The 21,274-nt window shown below is 37.6% G+C and overlaps 2 protein-coding genes and 1 pseudogene across 2 annotated transcripts; 2 read left to right on the plus strand and 1 right to left on the minus strand.

Annotated features, from left to right (window-relative positions):
- The first annotated feature begins 3,067 nt into the window (after positions 1 to 3,067).
- Positions 3,068 to 3,623, plus strand: LOC139034037 (olfactory receptor 56A3-like; annotated as a pseudogene).
- Positions 3,624 to 13,739: 10,116 nt separating this feature from the next.
- On the plus strand, positions 13,740 to 14,681 carry LOC110148577 (olfactory receptor 56A3). The gene has a single exon (XM_020910624.2). The coding sequence runs from the start codon at positions 13,740 to 13,742 to the stop codon at positions 14,679 to 14,681; it is 942 nt and encodes a 313-aa protein (XP_020766283.2).
- A 3,214-nt stretch (positions 14,682 to 17,895) lies between these two features.
- On the minus strand, positions 17,896 to 20,426 carry LOC110148576 (olfactory receptor 56A4-like). The gene is made up of 3 exons (XM_020910623.2): positions 20,315 to 20,426; positions 19,584 to 19,857; positions 17,896 to 18,601 (listed from the first exon to the last, which is right to left on the minus strand). The coding sequence occupies exons 2-3, from the start codon at positions 19,830 to 19,832 to the stop codon at positions 17,906 to 17,908; spliced, it is 945 nt and encodes a 314-aa protein (XP_020766282.2). The 5' UTR covers positions 19,833 to 19,857; positions 20,315 to 20,426; the 3' UTR covers positions 17,896 to 17,905.
- Between the last annotated feature and the right edge of the window lie 848 nt (positions 20,427 to 21,274).

Here is a 21,274-nt window from a genome sequence, read left to right on the forward strand (position 1 = left end):
CAAGAGGAAAGGAAAGTAAAAGATAAATAAGGGCTTCCCTGGTGGCTCAGATGGTAAAGAATTTGGCTGCAATGCAGTAGACTTGGCTCTGGGAAGATTCCCTGGAGAAGGGAATGGCTACCCACTCCAGTACTCCTGCCTGGAGAATTCCATGGACAGAGGAGCCTGGCAGGCTACAGTCCATGGGGCCGCAAAGAGTCAGACATGACTAAGCAACTAACACTTTCAAGCTTTTCCAATCTCCTCCCCTCGGTGCCCCCATCATTTTCTCTCTCAGTGCCCCTGCCCCGCCCCGTCTCTCTCTCTCTGTGTCTCTCTCTCGGAATCTCTTGGATGTGACCCGCACCCTCTCTCATCTCAGCAAAATCAGAGATGGTGTTTAGAGGGGACATTTGGAATTTGGCAGGCTGGGTTGTACGAGGTGTGGATACAAGCAAACCTAATAAGAACTGGGTCATTGTAGCAAGTGGTGCGCTTGGTAAATTTTTTTTTTTTTTTTTTTTGCCACAAATTTGTAAGTGAACGAATGTATTCTAAGAGAAAGAGGGAGAGAAAGGCAGAGATGAATGAACATAATTCAGAATATGAAGAAGGTCCTTTGGTTACAGCTCCAAACTGGAAGTTATATTTCTATGGACCTTCCTCTTAATGATATCCTATACTTCCAGTATCTCACTCTTTGGGGGCAATTCTACCTGGAAAAGCACTGCTTTTCTGCTAGACAAGATGCACTGAGTAGACGTGAAGTGTGTATGGTTTTGAAATAAAAAAAAAAAAAACAGAGAATACAGCTATAAAAATTGTTTTAGAATCTTTATTGAATACTTGAAGGGCAAACCCAGGAAAACAGTAATAAGAGACACAAGATAAAGGTGGACTAAGAAGGAAATTGGACTCCGTGAGCAGTGGGAAGCAGGAGTCAGAATAGCAAGTGGAAGAAAAAGAGAGATTTCAGATAGCTGGAAAAGTACCCTTAGGATGGTCCAGTGAGAGACCTGCAAGCCTATAAAACAATATGGCAAATAAGATATGCCTTCTACCTCACTGTGGTGACAGCTGTATGCATATATTCGGTGGCTTTGGATCTGACTGATTTCTTCCCTGTTCAAGTCCTTCCAGTTAAGCTACAGAAAAGACTTGTAATACCACTGAAGCAATCTGTCCCTTTGACAGGATAAATTATTAAGATCATCAACCTTCCCCACTTACTCAGAGTATGGCGTGCATGCTCAGTTGTGTCCAACTCCTGCAACCCTATAACTATAGCCCAACCAGGCTCTTCTGTCCATGGAATTTTCCAGGCAAGAATACTGGAGTGGGTTGCCATTTCCTTCTCCAGGGGATCTTCCTGACTCAGGATTGAACCATGTCTTTGTGTCTCCTGCATTGGCAGGCAAATTCTTTACCACTAAGCCACCTGGGAAGACCTTACTCAGAGTATTATGAGTCCTAAAGGACATAATATGTTTAAAATCCAATCCAATGTTGTCAAAATCATTACTAATGTGTTTTGTTATTATCAAGAAAAAAATGAGAATTAGGTCGTGTAAATCTCTTCTACAGATCAGGTGGGAAGGCCATGCCTGGCAAACATCAGCTAGAAAGCACCCTTTGTCTGGGGAAGAAAAGGACCAGGAAGAATGAAGAGAGGAGCCCTGAGAGGGCATGCCCTTTATCCCTCCTCTGAGAGCCAGCCCTGGTCGCTAACAGGGACTCTCTGGTGAGGAGAATCTGGGAGGAGTCAGCTGAGGAGGACTGGAGCTGCATTTGAAGACTAGAATTCATAACTGGAAACAAAAACACTGCTTGAACCACTACAAAAACAAAAGTAGGTTTCTAATGGTATGAAGATATTGTTCCATTCTAGGTTCCCAGTTTGATTAAAACATCCTTTTCCTTGTCATCCTGCCCCCACTCCAAAGTTATTTCTCCTCTAGTTCTGTTTTCAGAACTATTAATTGTATTATGGATAAAATTTACTTTCTTTTTTATAATGTTGATGAGGTAAGTACATTATCATAGAACACTTTATTAAGACCAGAGGAATCCTAGAAATTATTCACATCCAATCCATTGTACTACACAACATTGGGATTTTGAGAACCAGTTCCCTTGTTTGTAATGTGGGATAATGAAACATCTCTCAGGATGATGAAGGATTAAATGGAGGAGGCCCTAGAATATTTGAGCAGTCTGAGCAAATGTGAAGAGTTCTAAAATTAATTTGCAATTTTATGTATGTTAGGATCCAAAGTAGTTTGTAAACACATGATAAAAAGGTTTCTAAATCCATAAAATACAACTGTATCTGAGAACTCTGAGTAGACAGATTTAAATTTAATAGACTGCATGATTTAAAGGACCCCAGAAAGACATGACCTATACATTTTGCTAAGTTACGACCTTCTTTGGACTCTCTATCACAATTCAGGGAGAGCTTTAGAGTCCTTATCTCTAATGTAAAGGAACATACCACTTCACTTTCTCTACAGTTCTTTTTTTTTCCAGTCTATTCCCCATGCCCATTAGTTAGCCCTCCCATATACTCTCATAATAGCTTATGCAAGACCCTTTCATTTCTCATAGGACTTATTTTTATCCATTTTCCCTAGAATAGCTTTAGTTTTACTCCTTCAGAGTAAGGACAATTCATTATTCAATTCTGTGATCCTAGTTTTGGTTCCTAAGAGAATGCCAAGAGGAAAGTTTAAGTGATAAGAGAATAGTGGCAACATTGAACCACTTCCTGGAAGAAACTGTTTAGTTTCTATAAAGACTTCACAGTTCTATTTAAACAAACAAACAAAAAAAAACCTTGCACACATCTAACATTTATAAAGAAATAAAGTCTACCTTATCTTTATGTATTGTTAAAAGTAATAAGAATAAAAGTAATAAGAATATCCCAGCAAAGGCACAAAGGATATACACATAAATTTGCTTAGCTCTGCAGAATCTGCCAGAATCCACAAGGCACTTGTTCTATTTTCATGTATCTTGCATCAGTTGCTAATTTTTATCTTAATTTTACAGAGCACTAAAAGGAATCTGCAGAAATATATGATAAAATGTGACAGCACACAAAAATGGCACCATCCCCACTGAGGTTTCAGGTTTCCTCCTGAATTGTTTAGCCATGTCCTCCAGCTAGTAGCACTGGCTATCCCTTCCCCTCAGCCTCCTTTTGCTTCTGACGCTGGGAGCCAACACTACCCTCCTGATCACCATTCAGCTGGAGGCCTCTCTGCATGAGCCTGCTCAGCCTCATTGCCCAGCTGGACATTGTACTCTGCCTCCCTGTCATCTCCAAGGTGCTGGCCATCTTCTGGTTTGACCTCGGGTCCTTCAGCTGCTTTGCCTGTTTCTTTCAGATGTTCGTCACGAATAGTTTCTTTGCCATGGACTCCTGCACATTCATGGTCATGGCCTATAACCACTATGTGGCTATCTGCCATCCACTAAGGTACACATCCATCATCACTGTCCAATTTGTCATCAAGGCAGCCATTTTTATTTTGATCAAAAATGCCCTTTTCATAGGGCACATCCCTGTTCTTTACTGTGAGATGAAGAAGAAAAAGAAATGGACAGAGCTTTGCAGAATGAAAGCTCAAGTAGGTTAAGGAAGCAGGTGCTTCCAGTGAAAACTAAGAGGCTCAGACTTTGGGGACAGTATTGACATTGCATTATGGGGAGATTTTCCTTCCATGATCAAAACAAAGTAACACACAAGTTGTTATTGAGGTACAAAAGCTTATATTTGGAAAAGATCAAAAACAAATTTTTCTCTGTCATCAGGTTATATAGATGATGAGTAGCATCAGGATAGACTGGAACCTGGAACTCTTTGCTGCAGTACTGCATCTGGATTAATGTCTCCTTGAGCAATAAAATACAAAGAAACTATAAGAGACTAAAAATAACTGCATGCATGCACCATTGGGTTTAATTCAGAGTGAAAAGATACAAAAAGACCAAAAACCCAACTGTCACTTCTGGAGAGCTGGGAGCAAAAACAGGGTGTCAGGAGCAAAAGCAAGGTACTGCACATGCCCTGTGCACTCAGCACCACTAACAAAGTGGTCAAAACACCTAAGCCACTGCTCCAGCCCAACCCCTGGACATACGCTTACCCTCATTCTATGTGAGAAACCAGCTAACTTGAGATTCATAGTAAAGGATGAGAGAAATGAACTCTTAAAATCAAACTGTTTTATTAAAGAAGACACAATATCCACTTTACCCAGCTCATAGATATAAATTTCAGTCTATTCATCCATTATTTTTTCCTTTTATTTTTTTTTAAACTGACATATAGTTGACTTACAGTGTATTAATTTCAGGTCTATAGCACAGTGACTCAGCTGTACACATATATATGCATATTATATATCTTCACACTTATCTCATTAAAAAAAAACAGGGTTACAGTGTACATATATCAAACCCAGATATCCCAAATTAGCTCTTCAGTGATACAAAAATATAATAAAAGGGCTACATAGGGGATGTAGAGCACATAACCTTCTCCCAAACACCGAGGAATTTTACACAAATTTTGTCTTCCAAATACTAAGACCATTATATTTTTAGAAGTAGTTGTTTGTTAGCTTTGCATTTCTTTCTGTTTTATGCAGCTTTTACAGATATATGACTCATATCAAATCATTACTGATGGCTTCATTTGATAAACAAGGTGAACAGACTGGCAATGGCTTTATCCTTATCCCACTTACAAAAAAAATAAGAATTTTCTCTAAAATAATATTCTCTACTTAAAAAAAAATTATTTTATGACTTCCCTATTGACACAGTGGATAGGAGTCCATCTACCAATTCAAGGGACATGAGGTTCAATATCTGGACCAGGAAAATTCCATACGCACAGAGCAACTGGACCAATGGTCCACAATTACTGAGCCCACATGCTGCAACTGCTGTAGCCTGCAAACCTAGAACCCGTGCTCCACAACAAAAGATTCTACTGCAGTGAGAAGCCCATACACCACAACAAAGAGTATCCTCCACTCACTAAGCTAGAGAAAGCCTGCACACAGCAACAAAGACCCAGGGCAACCAAAAATAAATAAATTAAATTAGTAAATACTAAAAACATGTAATTTTAAGTTTTCATGTGGCCAAATTAAAACAAAAAGGAAAAGTTACATTAATTTTAATAATGTATTTTATTTAATTGAATATATCTAAAGTATTATTTCTACAAATAAAATATATAATTTAATAATGAACATTCTTTTGCCATGATCTGGATCTTTGAAATCCAGTGTAATTTACATCTGAAGCATATTTCAGTTGGGGCTATCTGTATTTTGAGCTAACCACATGTGGCCAATGGCTACCATATTGATCAGAATAATTTGCTTTTAAAAGGCAAATGAAAAGTGTGTAGGAGAGCAATTGGGTTGGGGGAAAATTGACCTTCTTGGAAAAGAATTACAGCTATATTCTTTCCTTTGGCTACAGTTTTTCTTTCTTTATTATGTTTTGCCATGTAGAAAAAACGGAAGCCAGGATTTTAGGAGATACATGATGACGTCTTCATCTTAAAATACTGGATGACATGAACCTAGATACCAGGCATCAATGTGTGAAGATTAAAATGAGACAATACTCATTTACTTGCTATGTACAACACATAGTCCTCAAATCCTCAAAATCTGTAGTGACAGAGTTGAAATGGAGCCATGCATAAAATTTGGAAGTCACAGAACCTAATGAAAAATGTAAATAGAAATTTTACTCTTTACTCATGAAAAGTAAAAAGTATTAGTGCTAGAATAAGCAATAGATATAAATATCAAAGATTTATAAGAAGGTAGATGATGATCATCATTTGTAATTTCTAAACTTTATGCTGTTTGCACATGCTTATGTATATGTATTTTAAATTAGCTATTTTGTGTTTTATTATTTTAATAAATATATTTTCTATGAAATGTTTAATAGTATAAACATTATAATTTGTTATTCATTCAAACATGAACAGGAAACCTGTCTCTTCAAACCAAATAAGCATTATCCATAAAATTCAAAGCTAAGATCTTGTTGATGTGAACTTGCAGTTTGCTCATACATTATCCATAGTTAGACCTTTCTTCATATATCCAGAAAGAGTGAGATAGATAGATATCTGAGACCAGACCCAGCTGACACAGGATATTGATCTTGAGCTGGGAGAACAATGCAGAGTGCATACAGACAATGTTGATGGCCCTTCAGGCCAACATTTTAACATCATATCATCTATCAAATATGCATTTCTGTCTAATTTAGTCAAACCCTTGTTATGGTGCTAAGCTTTCAGTAATGAGCAAATAGGCAAGGTCCATGTGTATAAGAGCAAAGTCTCTGAATTTGGAAGAAACAAAAGTTCAAGAAGTAGTGAGAAATGTCAATAGGTAGGAAGAATATAGCCAAGGAGAACATAAGATATGGGTACAAGGCCATGGCCACTTGCAGAGAGAACATTAGAAACAGTTTTGTGCAAATAAATTTGAGACATTTGACAACTAAACAAAATGAACAGATTTCTTAGTGACACAAATTATTAAAACTGAGTATGATAATTAATATCATGTGTCAAATTAGCTGGGCCATGAGATGCACAGATAGTTGGTCAAATGTTATTCTGGCTATCATTCTGGGTGTTTCTGTGAGGGTGTTTTGAATGAGATTAACATTTAAATCAGTGGACTTTGAGTAAAGCAGTTCATAATGTGGGTGGGCCTCATCCAATCAGTTGAAGACCTGAATAGAACAGAAAGATGGTTGTCACTCTGAGCAAGAGAAAATTCTCCAGCTGACTATTTAGACTTCATCTGCAACATCAGCTCTTCCTTGTTCTGCAGCAGATGGTCTTCAGATTAAAACTGAAGCATTACCCCTCCTGGGTCTCCAGCCTACCTGATCACTATGCCAACTTTGAACTTTTCAGCCTCCATATTGACATAAGCCAATTCTTTTATATATATAAATATATATATGTATATGTATACATATGTATATGTATGTATATGTATATGTACACATATATACATGCACATACACTGATACAATGAGAAATAGAAAATCTGAATAGAATAACACCTACTAAAGAAGTTCTATTTTATAACCTTTCCATAAAGAAAATTCTAGTCACAAATACTTCCATGATGAATTCAAGCAAACATTTAAGGAAGAAAAAATATTAATTTCAAAAAACTCATAATAATAAAACAAAGGAAATAATTCTTGTCATTTTATGAGACCAAAATCACCCTGACAACAAAATGAGGAAAAAATATTGTAAGAGCATTTCAAATCAATTTCATTCATAAATGTACATATAAAATCTTAGCAAATCAAACAAGTAGTATATTTAAAGGGTAATATAGTATGACCAAGCAAAAATTGGCCTAAAAATGCAATATTGACTTAACATTCAAAAATCATTCATTGTAATTCTTTGAATTAAACTAAAACATTTTTGAAAGACAGAGTGAAATTCAATTCACCTTACCAGATATTAGTATAAATCACAAAGCAATTGTAACAAAACATTGTAGAACTGATTCAAAAGTGACCAGATACTTCAACTTAGAGGATATTTTGGACATGAGATTCTTATATGTAAGAATATAGCGAGTGTTATCACTGACAACATAAATCAGTACTGTAAATATTTATTACTTAGTAAATTGTGTTGATAAAATCGCACCCTCATTTGCAGAAAATGAAGCTGGTTATATATGTTAGAATAACCACAGAGGCAATATTCAAAGTCTTTAATGAGCAGTACATACAGCATGAACACTAACAGACCAGAGTGAATAGGTATTTACATTACTAAAGGCCATCTGCTTGCCAAGTATTTAACCCTTGATAGCTTGATCCTAAATAAATAGGATACTAGGGCACTGATGGTAGTGGGTGGGAGAGGGATAGTTTCCCATGGGCCTTTGAATGGCAGTTATTTTTAAACAAATAAAATCTTACTGAACAAAATGAAATGACTGTACTAGAGTAAGCAAGTGAATATCAGCCTCATGATATACAATATAAACCATAAATAAAGACATAAAAATTAAAGATAAGACTTGACAGCTTATAGAAAATATAGAAAAACAACTTTGCAAACTTGATGGGAAAGAGTTCTTAACCAATCATCCAACAGTAGAAACTACTAGGAAAGCTCTAGCTAAAATTGTCTATATCAAAATTGAAGCTCTCTATTTAACAAAAATATTGTATTCAAAATTAAATTGCTGATCAGAAGAGGCTATTAGCAATCTCTAAAGATAGAATTAAGTGTTCTAAAACTTCAGTCTTAAACTATAAAAGGAACTATCAAGAAAAAAAAGCAAGAAAAGGTAAAGAATATATAAGAGAATGAACACCAGAATGACTTAGATTTTTGTTTAAAAAAGCTTAGCAATCCAGAAAGTTAAATTAAAGCAGTGAGGACTCTTTTCAACATTATATCTATTTTTTTTTAATTGGGCAACAGCTAACACTGCAGTGGCTATAAGAAATCAAGGAACTCAATCCAATTCTGGAAAGAGTGCACAGGTGTCATAGAGAAATCTGGTCTCCCAGGTTTATACCACAGGGAAATTTTCACACATACATTTTTAAAAAATGATAAAGACAAGATTCCTTGTCATGTAGCTATAGAAAGGCCCCAATCTAAATGTTGGATTTGTTAATAAAAAGTATACATACAATAGAATACTACTAGAGTTAAAAGAAATGATTTGGATTTGCATATTGTACTTTCCATAGTTTTTTTTTACATAGTTGAATGAAAGAATAAGGAACAGGGTGAGATTTATAATATAATACAATATATAAAAATTCAACATCACCACTGAGAAAAATTCTTTCTTATGGATAGCTTATAGATAAATAAACATTGAAGCTGAATGAGCAAGGACATGTATTAATTAAATAAGGCTTATGTCTTTTGAAGGGAGCAGAAATTAGGATTGAGATTGCACGATGAAAGTAAAGTGTTTCATTATTAATATTTGAAAGCAAAAACATTAGCATAAAGTTAAATCAAGGTCATGATATTAGTGTGTCACAATGTGAAGAGATCCTCAACTCTGGGACCCAGAAATCCCAAAGGAAAACAAATAAATAAATAAAAGTTTCATTTTCCATAACAATTATAGAGTTAAAATCAAATCACCAGAGTTACTTGGCAGTCCAGTGGTTACAACTCTGCACTTTCATTGCTGTGGCCCGGGTTCAATTCCTGGTCATGGAACTAATAACTTGTAAGTGTCCAGCATAGCAAAAAGAAAAGAAAAAAAAAAAAAACTTGCAATTAAAAATATTGTATTGCATTTTGTATACTTTCATTTCAGTAAAAATGTAATGAGAGCCTTCTCTGGAGAATGCATCTTATTTCTCAATAACTAAGTTTTCATTTGTTTCACTTTTTTCATTGTAATGTTACAGGTAAGGTCATAATAAGAAATCATCTATCCATTCAATAATGTTTATATGTGTGCTTAGTTGCTCCGTTATGTCTGACTCTTTGCAACCCCAAGAATTCCTCTGTCTGTGGGATTCTCCAGGCAAGAATACTGGAGTGGGTTGCCATTCCCTCCTCCAGGGGATCTTCCCAATCCAGGGATTGAACCCAGGTCTCCCACATTGCAGGCAGATTCTTTACTGTCTGAGCCACCAGGGAAGCCCTTAATAACATTTATGGGCAATACTTATTCTCCACTGAGAATGAACTTGAAGCCCACAGTGACTTGTGAATGAGCTTATTGCATCTCTGGAAAGGAATGAGGGCATTCCTATACATAAATGTGTAAATACATGGGTGTAAATATGTGTTATTGATGCTCAGAGAAATAACTCACAGCATGTCTTATATACAACATAGCCAGTAGGTCTGAACTCCCACAGGCTCTTTTTCTCAGGCTGAGACAGAACCATTATCTTCCTTAACTGCATTCCTATCTGTCCTGGAGGGCCTTATGAGCTTGCTTGCCTTGATTTCTACCTTCACCCCAAGGGAAAAGGAACAGACAGCTCCTCCAAGGCAGAGTCCCTGAGGCCAGTGTGGTTATAACAAGCTCAAATTATATTGGTTAGAGTTCCAATGTCAGAGGAGCCAGAACCCATGATATTGCATCCTCTGAAAGTGAGTCTGGGAAGCAAACCTGGAGGGGCCTGAGAGGCATGGACACCAGTATCGGCCAGAAGGCAGAGGGGCCCTATGTCTTCAATCCAGATGTGTATTCCTGTCCTTCCCTGAGTCAAGAGTGCTTGAGGAGTTTGAACGGAGGTAGTGGAAACTGTGTCCTGTGTGACAAGAGGAACTTTCTTAACTGCCTTGGCACATCTGGGGGCTTCATATACTAGGGATGAATGTAAGCTGGACCTTGTCCATGGAAAATTAACTAATGTTTGGAATAGCTAATAAATAGGACCTAGTAGAACAATTCAGCTGCTTTCAGTCTGAAATCTGGAAATCTAGAAACCCAACAAGAGAAAATCTGTGCATAAATACTTGATTAATCAGAGGGGAGAAAGATACTCTACATAGTGACAGACCAGAAAACAAGGATGTGTATGAGAAGGAGGAGAGGGAGAATAACATATTTCAGTTCAATCCAAAGAATTTCTAGGGACTTCCCTGGTGGTACGGTGGTTAAGACTCCATGCTTATCCTGCGGGGATATAGGTTCGATCCCTAATCGGGGAACTAAGGTGAGGGAACTAAGATCCTGCTGCTTGAGGGCTGAGTGGTGAAAAAGAATTCATAAAAGCGAAAATGCTAATACTAGAAAATCTAGTAACTTCTTTTCTGTCTCTAGATCCAGCCAGTAAGTTTAAAAGACAGACTGTTGGTAGTATTTCACATTCATCCAAATAATATGGAGTTGGGCAATCCTTTTCATCCCCTCCAAATTTCAAAGTCTGTGCCTCCAGGGTGCCGTGACATAATTCCGTCCTGGACTCTAAATTTGAGTTAGTTTCCTGCATTGGTCTCCAGCTTCAGCTGGCTTCCTCAGCTTGGCCCTGAAATGATTAGTTCTGGGTTCTCAATCCTATTCTTGCCATAGGCTATCTCTGATTGAAGAGGAATAATTGAAGAAGAAAGGGGAAAAGTATATACATATCTAAGTAATCCAAGTACTTTAGTCCTCTAAATGAGTAGATAGATACTCAGTGCTTATTGAACAAAGTATTGATTGAAGGGAAAAAAGAGAAAGAATGAGAAGGGGGGGAAAAGGCAAGAAATCTTTAAAAAGAAAGAATAGAAAATAAAATGGGCAATTCCTCACTTCTGCTCTCCAGAAATTCTATTGTAAGGCTAGAAATAATCTTTCCAAAACTTTCCAGGAATTTTTAAAATACTGCATTTCTTGTAGGTTTCCTTATGGGTCCTTGTTCCCTGTGTCTGAGATGTTTTCACGTGACTGGATCCTCCAGAAATCAGGCAGGAGTATTTAATTCAGTTTAACTACAGTGAGATTTGGGATTGTGCTAAGAATAAAAATACTGTAATGTTGCTACATGAAGGTATGAGCAAAGGAAGAGCTAAAACACAAAATTCAGTACAATATGACAAGTCCTGTTTGAAGGAAAGTGTGTCAGAATTTGATGTGGAAATTTGCATGTGTTGTGACAAAATTAACTGGTATAAATGCAATTCTTGGTTTGTGTACTGTCTCAGAGGCACAGATGAGACCATTTAAAACCACTTTGAAATTCACCAAGGCCATGTAAGCATTGCTATTCTTAAAAACTGTGAAAGAACTGAGATTTAATGTAAAGTCCCAATGGATCTTGAAATTACTTTTGCCCCAGAGAGAGGGACAGTTCCTGGCAGACCCTACTAAGACAGACCTTCCTTGATGTTAAACCAGAACATAAAAAGGAATAAAGAGAAGATTTGGGGAAGAGGAGGATAAAGTCCAGTATCTTTGCTAACCCAGAAATTTCCCAGGGCCAACTGGTAGGAAGGTTGAAGTCTAACAAAAAACAATGTGAACAGGATTGGAAGTGTGGGATCAAGGACATGCATAGATGGAAACTAATATGTGTTTTTAACAGTTCCATCAAATTAGGTATTTTTGAATGAAAAACCTTTTCAGCTTTGGGTTCATACTTCTATCAAAAATCCTTTCCTATCTACTGAGCTCTCATTCCAAAATTACCTACTACTGTATTCAACTTTCAAAAATTGTATTATCCTAGAAGAATAGATTTGCTCTCTTTTGAGGACATTGAGGAACCAAATACATTATCATAGCATTATAGGGCTCATTATAATAGGTATCCTGACTGTCCAACCAATGTTCTTTAACTAATTAGATGTAGTACAGCTAAGAACTGGGTTGAAAATCAAGTAGAAATTTGCATCTACTGTTTTCCTGTCTGTGTGGTCTTGGAATTTTCTCAACCTTTCTCCCTCTGCTTCCCCTTCGTTTGTAAAGTTACATAAGACATACCTCCTGGGTCATTTTAATAATTGAAATAATGCTCCTAATATAGAGAAGAGGGTTTGATCCTGGGCTTTCCAGTTTGGCTCAGTGGTAGAGAATCCCGTCTGCCAATACAAGAGACTCGGGAGACATAGGTTTGATCCCTGGGTCCAGAGGATCCCCTGGAGGAGGAAATGGCAACCCTCTCCCTGTATTCTTGCCTGGAGAATCTCATGGACAGAGGAACATGGCAGACTACAATTGGATCTCAAAGAATTGGACACTTTTGAGCACACACACACACACACATGCAAGCTCCTAATGTATTTTAGCACAATGTCTAATAAGTATTTGAAGTCCACTTGATTCACTGCAAACAATATTTGCATTTTACCAGCTAGCTAAACAGATGGAAAACAGTGAAGCTGATATACTGATGAAACAATTTATACCCATGAGATTACACTGGAGCAAAATATCTTTGTAGACAGATAAAGGGACTATATACAATATGACTTTAAAGACTCCAGAAATTCTAATATCAGACATTTTGTAGGTATTTCTCACTGCAACAAGCAGCTCATTTTTTTGCAGCTTTCTTTGAACTTGCTTTAAAATTCAGCAGGAGAGTAGTCCTGGGAACACTTTACTTTCATGTGAGTAAGTTTAGTGCTCATCTACTCTCAAAATATTCTGCACATTACTCTGTTATTATCTTATCATTTTGTCTTATAACTGACAATCCCAAGGGAATTTTCACCTCTCTGAGAACAAGGATAATACTTAATCTTTTTGTTCCCTCTCTATAAAGAGCTTTAAAAAAAAAAAAAAAAAAAGCTAAATTAGAAAAAAAAAAAAAGAGTGGCAACACTGGACGGTGTATGGTATGAATGTAGGAGACATTATCTGGTCAGTTGGGCAAAGAGATTCAGAGATGGAATCACTAAAGACCTCCACACTGCTAAAATCAGAGGACCTGTTCTGTAACAATCCTCAGTTGCAAGAAAACATCTTACAGCTAACTGTTCCTAACTCATTCTACTTTATAAGATGTTTTCATTGAAAAAATAAAATTATTTCATAAGTGAGGAGACACAAAAATTGCAGAAGACTGAAATGAATTTATTTCCTGTGTGCAACGTGAAAAATCCTCATTTAAAGCAAAATAATCTGCTAGAAACCGTAAGTTTGCTCCTGAACTTTTCTCCCAGCGTTAGTACAATCAGAGGCTAATTTTGATCCTAACTTTTTAGATCATAAAAGGAAGTCTGTAGAAACAAAATCCACAAGATGACATCTCACAGAAATGGCTCCACTGGGGTTTCAGACTTCCTCCTGAACTGTTTTGTCAAGTCCCCCACCTGGCAGCTCTGGCTGTCCCTGCCCCTCAGTCTCCTCTTCCTCCTGGCCATGGGGGCCAACGCCACCCTCCTGATCACCATCCGGCTGGAGGCCTCTCTGCACGAACCCATGTACTATCTGCTCAGCCTCCTCTCCCTGCTGGACATGGTGCTCTGCCTCACCGTCATCCCCAAGGTTCTGGCCATATTCTGGTTTGATCTCAGGTCCATCAGCTTTGTCGCCTGTTTCGTTCAGATGTATATCATGAATTGCTTTCTTGCCATGGAGTCCTGCACATTCATGGTTATGGCCTACGACCGCTATGTAGCCATCTGCCATCCACTGAGATACCCATCCATCATCACTAACCGATTTATAGCCAAGGTGGCCATTTTTGTCTTGGCCAGAAATGCACTTCTAACTATGTCTGTTCCCATCCTCTCTGCTCGACTCCATTATTGTGGGAGAAATGTCATTGAGAACTGCATCTGTGCCAATATGTCTGTCTCCAGACTCTCCTGTGATGATGTCACTATCAATCGTCTCCTCCAATTTGCTGGAGGCTGGACTCTGCTGGGGTCTGACCTCATCCTCATCTTCCTCTCCTACACCCTCATACTAAGGGCTGTTCTGAGATTCAAGTCAGAAGGAGCTGTTGTAAAGGCCTTAAGCACGTGTGGCTCCCACTTCATCCTGATCCTCTTCTTCAGCACCATCCTCCTGGTCTTTGTCCTCACTCACGTGGCAAAGAAGAAGGTGTCCCCTGATGTGCCCGTCTTGCTCAATGTCCTCCATCATGTCATCCCTGCAGCCCTCAACCCTATTGTCTATGGGGTGCGAACCCAGGAGATCAAGCAAGGAATCCAGAGGTTACTGAAGAAAGGATGGTAATTAGGACAACTGGATCTCTGTATTCCTAAACTAGGATGGCTAATAAATCAGTTGATGGGAAATTTGGTTGAAATCCACAGCTCACAGACTCAAGTTCAAGCAGAGAATAAATTTAATTCTGAAACAGTTTTCTTGACTTTATTCACTTTTTCAAACTTCAATGCTTCCCCCCAAAAGTCTGGCATTTCTGGGACTTTTAAATTTTTTTTTTTCAAATCTTTGCTATTGTTGTATCTAAAATGTAAGAACTCTGGAGGATGAATTCTATAGTGGAGAAATAAATCCCAATTAACATTAAACTTGCTATTTCAGTACATGTAATCTTATTTATTTTTTAAATGTATTCATTTTAATTGGAGGATAACTACAATATTGTGATAGCTGTTGCCATACATCAATATGTATCGGCCATAGGTATACACGTGTCCCCTCCACCCTGAAACCCCTCCCACATCCCTCCCCACCCACCCCTCTAGGTTGTCACAGAGCACTGGCTCTGGGTGCCTGCTTCATGTACATGTAATTTTTAATATGTAATTGTGGATATAAATATCCTTGCATGTAGCATATTATTATTACTGTTTTTGTTCTTATAGCTCAGCTGCATAATGTAATTGTGAAGAGTTCACATTACTTTAAATGTCAGTCCTGAATGATGAAAAGTAGCTGGACTCCATAAATAAATCTCTCTCACTTACCTCTAGCTAGGCCAATAAATTTCTTCTCCACCTACTCTTTATCAAGCAAAGTTGTGTCTTATTATCAGGTCCAACTCTTGAAAGGAAAGATCTCTTGCAAGAATTGTTCACATTTTGAAGAAATGGAATTTACTAGGTTTAGGAGAAGGGGTTATCACATAAAGGTTCTTCCTCAATGTCTTCACACCATTGTCTGCACTTCAAGCTTAACCTCTGAAATTCACAATGACTCAGTTTGTGATATGTATTTAGGGTACATACATATTTAGGCTCTGTTTTAGGATACTAATATATCACCATATCATAAGTTGTTCCAGTAACGACACTGAAATATACTAGGCTCATTATTAATTGAAGAAATATTTTCTAATTAACTGCTACTTTGTTACAGCCCAAGGGTACAAAGATGCACAGGACAAATTTGCCATCATAGAGGAACTCATATGCTGTTCAAATGAAATTAAAGCAATCTGGATCCTATAATGTTGAGGGAATGTTGTCTTTTACATAGAAGGAAATAGAAAGAAAGGATTAGCTTTATGCATATCAGACATGCCCAAATCCTGCGGTGACAGCCCTGAGCCTGAAGATAAGCTGTAAATGAATCCAGGAAATTGTTATTCCTAATTAGTTTTTATTGGTGAATAATAAGGATTATTAACATCAGGATAAGCAATGGTTGTTCATGTTTAAAGACAATTATAATAAAGGTAACATGTATTTTTATCTCATTTAAATCTTGCTTAACAGATTTTCATAATCTTATACATCAGTATTTGAAATTGGCTGATTTTAATTTTTTAAAAACATTTTAAAGAATGTGTAAGAGAAATAGAATGTTTTATAATCTAATATTTGGGAAAAACACAAATAGGAAATGTGATCCTTTGAACCTTAGAACAAATATCCAGGTAATGTTAAAATGAAGGCTATATTGGCAATTTTAACATTACTAATAATTAGAAAGTCTTCCCCTATACTGCTATATGTATCAAATGTATATCTTAGAGCATCAGTCCCTAACCTTTTTGGCACCAGGAATTGGTTTTGTGGAAGACAATTTTTCCATGGACTAAGGGATGGGGGATGGTTTCAGAATGCTTTAGGCACATTATATTTATCGTGCACTTTATTTCTATTATTATTATATCAGCTCCACCTCAGATCATCAGACATTAGATCCCAGAGGTTGGGGACTCCTGTCTTAGAGGACATGCCAACTGACACTGGAGATTGATCTAAGTATATATTTCAGAATGTTTCCAGGACATGACAGTGACCATACACACCAAATTTTGAGACCAGTTGTTCCTTTATCTATATATTCAGTACCTGAAATATTGTCAAATATATCAGGATCTAGGATTTGAGGATAGGGTCATGAGCAAAAGAGACTTAAATCTAAGTATATTTAAAGGGAAATTAAAGAAATGAATAAATAAATTCAGAAAATGGCAAGTGCTATAAAGAAAAAAGGTAATACAACGTGTTAGCATGATCTAAGAGAAGTATGCTACTTTGGATGTAATTATTAAGGAAGTACTCCCTGTATAGGTGGTTTTTGAATTGAGATTATGAATGTTGAAAAGTTCATCATTTGAACATAAGGAGAATACTGTTCCAGTCAGTTGGAGCAATGAGTACAGAGTACTAAACAAAGAAAAAGCAGAAGTCTAAGAAGTAGGGGAAGTCCTAGGGAGGGATACAGCCATGGGGAGGATAAGGCAGAGATGACAGGGAAGATGTGATCACAAATAGCAGAACTTCTGGTTCCAAACAAACAAAGGAAGATTGGCTATGAGAAGGTGACTATCATTGTAGGCCTGTCAGAATATACTGGAAATCTTTTCAAAGGTAGAGTCATTTGGAGGAATTTGGTATGGAAATAGAGTTCAGTGTTTAAAGCTAAACTTCTGATAGCATATGTTAAAAAAAAAAGCTCTGCCATTGATGCAATTCTGCTTTTTTATTGTTCTTGCAAAAAAACTTTGGTGTAACCCTTTATTCCTCTCAATCTTTTACAACCTCCTTATAAACTCTCAGTAAATCTTGTAACCCATAACTTCAATTTTCACTCACCACCTTAGTTCAAATCATTATCATTTCCCACCTGGATTATTGAAGTAAAGTCCTCATTGTTTTTTCCAGTCCTACCCATACTCCTCATGTTCTATTTGAAGCACTGTCCCATCCCTGCTCTGGTAATTACATGTGAAGGCATTTGGAATGAAAAGACTGAGTAGTATGTGGAAGGCACTAAATACTTATTTAATGAATAAGTAATTGAGATATCAATGGCAAGGGGTCAGAATGAAGAAAATAGTGGATACCAAAACATATTCAATGAGGGTTTCAGGAGAGGGTTACTGACAGTAAATATTGTGATAGTGGTTGAGGAAGGTTTAAATAAAAGATGAGGGTAGCAGCATGGATGTTACATGGTGTTCCTTGTGGTATTCAGTTGAAACCACACAATTCACTGACACACTCAAATTTCCATAATCTCTAATCTTTGACTCACATCTCTCAGCACTGGTACTTGAATAGTTTGATAATCCCTTGCTTGATTTCCTGGGTTCGTACTCCATAAACAATGGGGTTCAGGGCTGGTGGGATGAGATGGTGCAAGACATTGAGAAGAATGGGTACCTCTGGGGACACTTTTTTCCCTGCCTTATTTGTGAAGATGAAGACTAGCAGCAATGTATAGAAGAAAAGTATAAGAATGAGATGGGAACCACAAGTACTCAAGGCCTTGGTGGTTGCACCTCCTGACTGCAAATGCACAACAGCACTCAAGATGAAACAGTAGGATAGCAAGATAAGGACCAGATCAGAACCCAACAGGCACCAAACACTCACAAATTGGTAGAGCTTATTCAGGTAAATATCTCCACAGGAGAGCTTTGCTACAGAAATGTTGGCACAGATACAGTTTTCCACTACATTGCTGGCACAGTAATTGAGTTTCGCAGCCAGAATTGGTGTAGGCAGAGTGGCCAGCAAATTGCGAAGGATGATGAAGATGGCCGCATTGATGACAAACTGTTCCGTGATTATGGATGAGTAGCGCAGTGGGTGGCAGATGGCCACGTAGCAGTCATAAGCCATGACCAGAAAGGTGGAGGATTCCATGGGAAGGAATGTATTCATGATGAACATCTGCAGGAAGCAGCCCATAGAGGTGATGGGCTTCATGTCGAACCAGAAGATGAGCAGGACCTGCCAGAAATATTATTTTCAAAAGCGGTGCATTCACTCCCACCCTAGGGTACCTAACCCTTGGATAATCCTTTGATGACTTCAACCACTCATATCCCCAAACCACAATGTCATAATCCTAACGGGGACAGTGTCCTAATTTCAAATATCTTCTATGTGCATCCCAACTTCCAGAGCCCGATTTATACACTTTTAAACTATAGATCACACCCTTTTGCTTAAAAACATTTGTTTCTAGTCTGTCTTCTCTTGATCTCTAGAGTTCTTACCCAAACTTCATATGGACACATCAGCTCGTCTAAATGTATCACAAGGACATCAAATCCAATAAGCCCAATACTTATATTTGAACACCCTCCAACTTCACCTTATACATAAGAAACATCTTCCAATTATACCTCCTACCTCAGTATATGACATAAATATACATCTAGTTACATTTTTAAAGTTTTTTTTTAATGTTGATCAGTTTTAAAAAGCTTTATTGAACAATAAATATTGTTACAATATTGCTTCTGTTTTATGTTTTGGTTTCTTGGCCATGAGGCATGTGGGATCTTAGCTCCCCTAACAGGGATCGAACCCACACGACCAGCACTGGAAGATGAAGTCTTAAGCACTGGACTGTCAGGGAAGTTCTTTGTTATGTTTTACAAAGAAAAGTCTTGAGCCCTTGAATATAAAGGTGGAGTGATTCAGAGTCAAGGAGAATCTCCTTAGAAGTAAACAGAAAGTCAAAACTTGAAATATCACTGACTCAGACATTGAGAGACAGCTTCTCAGTTTGAAAAAATAATGTGAAACCTTAAAAATCATAGGCACTGAGAATGAGATGAGACATATCTGGAAGCTGTGATGGACCTAGTATGATACTGTTGGCAACTCATTGAAAATTTTACAGGAGTATTTACATCTGCAAAGCAAGGTAGTGTTTAGAGAAAGATGATTGAATACCCAGGAGTAAATCCAGGGAGGGTCTGACCTTAGGGATGACTGTGAGGCAGAGGATGACATCCAACACAGAAAGGATGGCAAGCAGGTAGTACATGGGCTCATGCAGAGATGCCTCCTGCCAGATGGCAAGTAATAACAGAAAGTTGGCCCCAAGAGCCAAAACTAGGAGAGGAGCCAGGACTAGAGACAGCCAGTGCTGGGTATCCTGCATTCCTGGAAAGCAGATCATCAGGAATTCGGTCACCTGGGTCCCTGTGTGGTTGAGAGATAACACCATGGCTGGCAGATAAGCCTGTAACTGACTGAAAGAAAAGAGATATGAATTCAGTTTGACTGTTACATTAGTAATCCCCTGACAGATTTATCTGCCTTCATTCTAGGCCATCAAGTTTCTCCACAGTTCTATTGACCCAAAATCTGTCTAAAATTTAAATGGATAAAATCACTCTTTGTCAAACCATTTTCCTTAGCATTCGTAACTTTATGAAGCAAGAATAACTCCCTTCACATGAGTATGTTCCAGCTCCACTCACATAGACACAGCCCCTTATAGAGCACGCTTTGTTTTGTCTCACCTCCGTGTTTCCGCATGTGTCATACCCTTCTCCTAGAATTAACTCTCTTGCCCTCAAATAAATAGCTTCTCTTTGTCCCATTCTATCTGTGCCATGAGTTACATGTCTTAGAAATTTTAGAAAAAATGTTTTTTCTTGTTACTCTTTTTACATACATACATACATAATTAATTAATTTACATACATAAATAAATGCTTCTTCTACTTCTTCTCCTTGTTCTCTGTGACCCTTAAACATCCTGAGCTCAAAGCATTAATAAAACTTTCTCATATTCCTTCACATTTCCTATTTGTCTTCCAAAAAACTCTTGTGTTCCATCTGCCAGCAGTGGAATCTTATCTCTTTATTATAGCACAAAGAAAAATTCCACATATCTGGTAACACAATAAGCACTCAATAAGTACTATTCAGATAGGAGACTGATAGACTGTTGAAAGTATCATAACACCTTGCACTCATTTAACTCATTAATACTCTCTCCACATCTTGCTCCACCATTAACTGCTGGCACTGTTGCTTAACACTCACTAAAACTTTGAACAAAACAAAATGGGTAAATATTTTAGTGCTGAGAGGAAAAAGAGAACAATAAATACAAGAAACAGCTGTGCAGTGTCTTATCTGCATGAGTCTTTGGTAAGTAACTGCTTAAAACAAACAAATCATTTATCATTTCCTGAAAAAAGAAGAAAAATTAAAGAAATGAGGTTCTAAGACAAGGGAAGAACTGAGGAATACTTAAGCATGCCCAAGAATAAAAGTTCACAGACAGAAGGGTCAGTTCCTTTTGAGTATCTTCTTAACCATCCAGGATCCTGGTGGTAAAGTGGTTGCCAGGTTGTTCTGTGCTCTCTCATGAAGCAACAGATGGATTTCAGAGCACACACACAAAAATTCTCCCTATCGAGGTTTGGAAATGTTTCTTTTTCTTGACCCTGTAGTATGGGTATCACATCAGGACTCTCTTTTATCTAGACCAGCATTTCCTCAATACTAGTGTGTGTCAGAATCACCTGGAGAGTTTGTTGACGCACAGGTTGCCTAACGCACAGAGGATAGTGTGCAGTGTTACCAACTTTGTAGGTCCGTCTGCAGGAAAGCTCTGCTCAGCTTTAAACATCAAACTGATTGTATTTTTTTTTA

This window comes from Odocoileus virginianus, unplaced genomic scaffold (assembly GCF_023699985.2).
Source record: "Odocoileus virginianus isolate 20LAN1187 ecotype Illinois unplaced genomic scaffold, Ovbor_1.2 Unplaced_Contig_20, whole genome shotgun sequence".
NCBI lineage: Eukaryota > Metazoa > Chordata > Mammalia > Artiodactyla > Cervidae > Odocoileus > Odocoileus virginianus.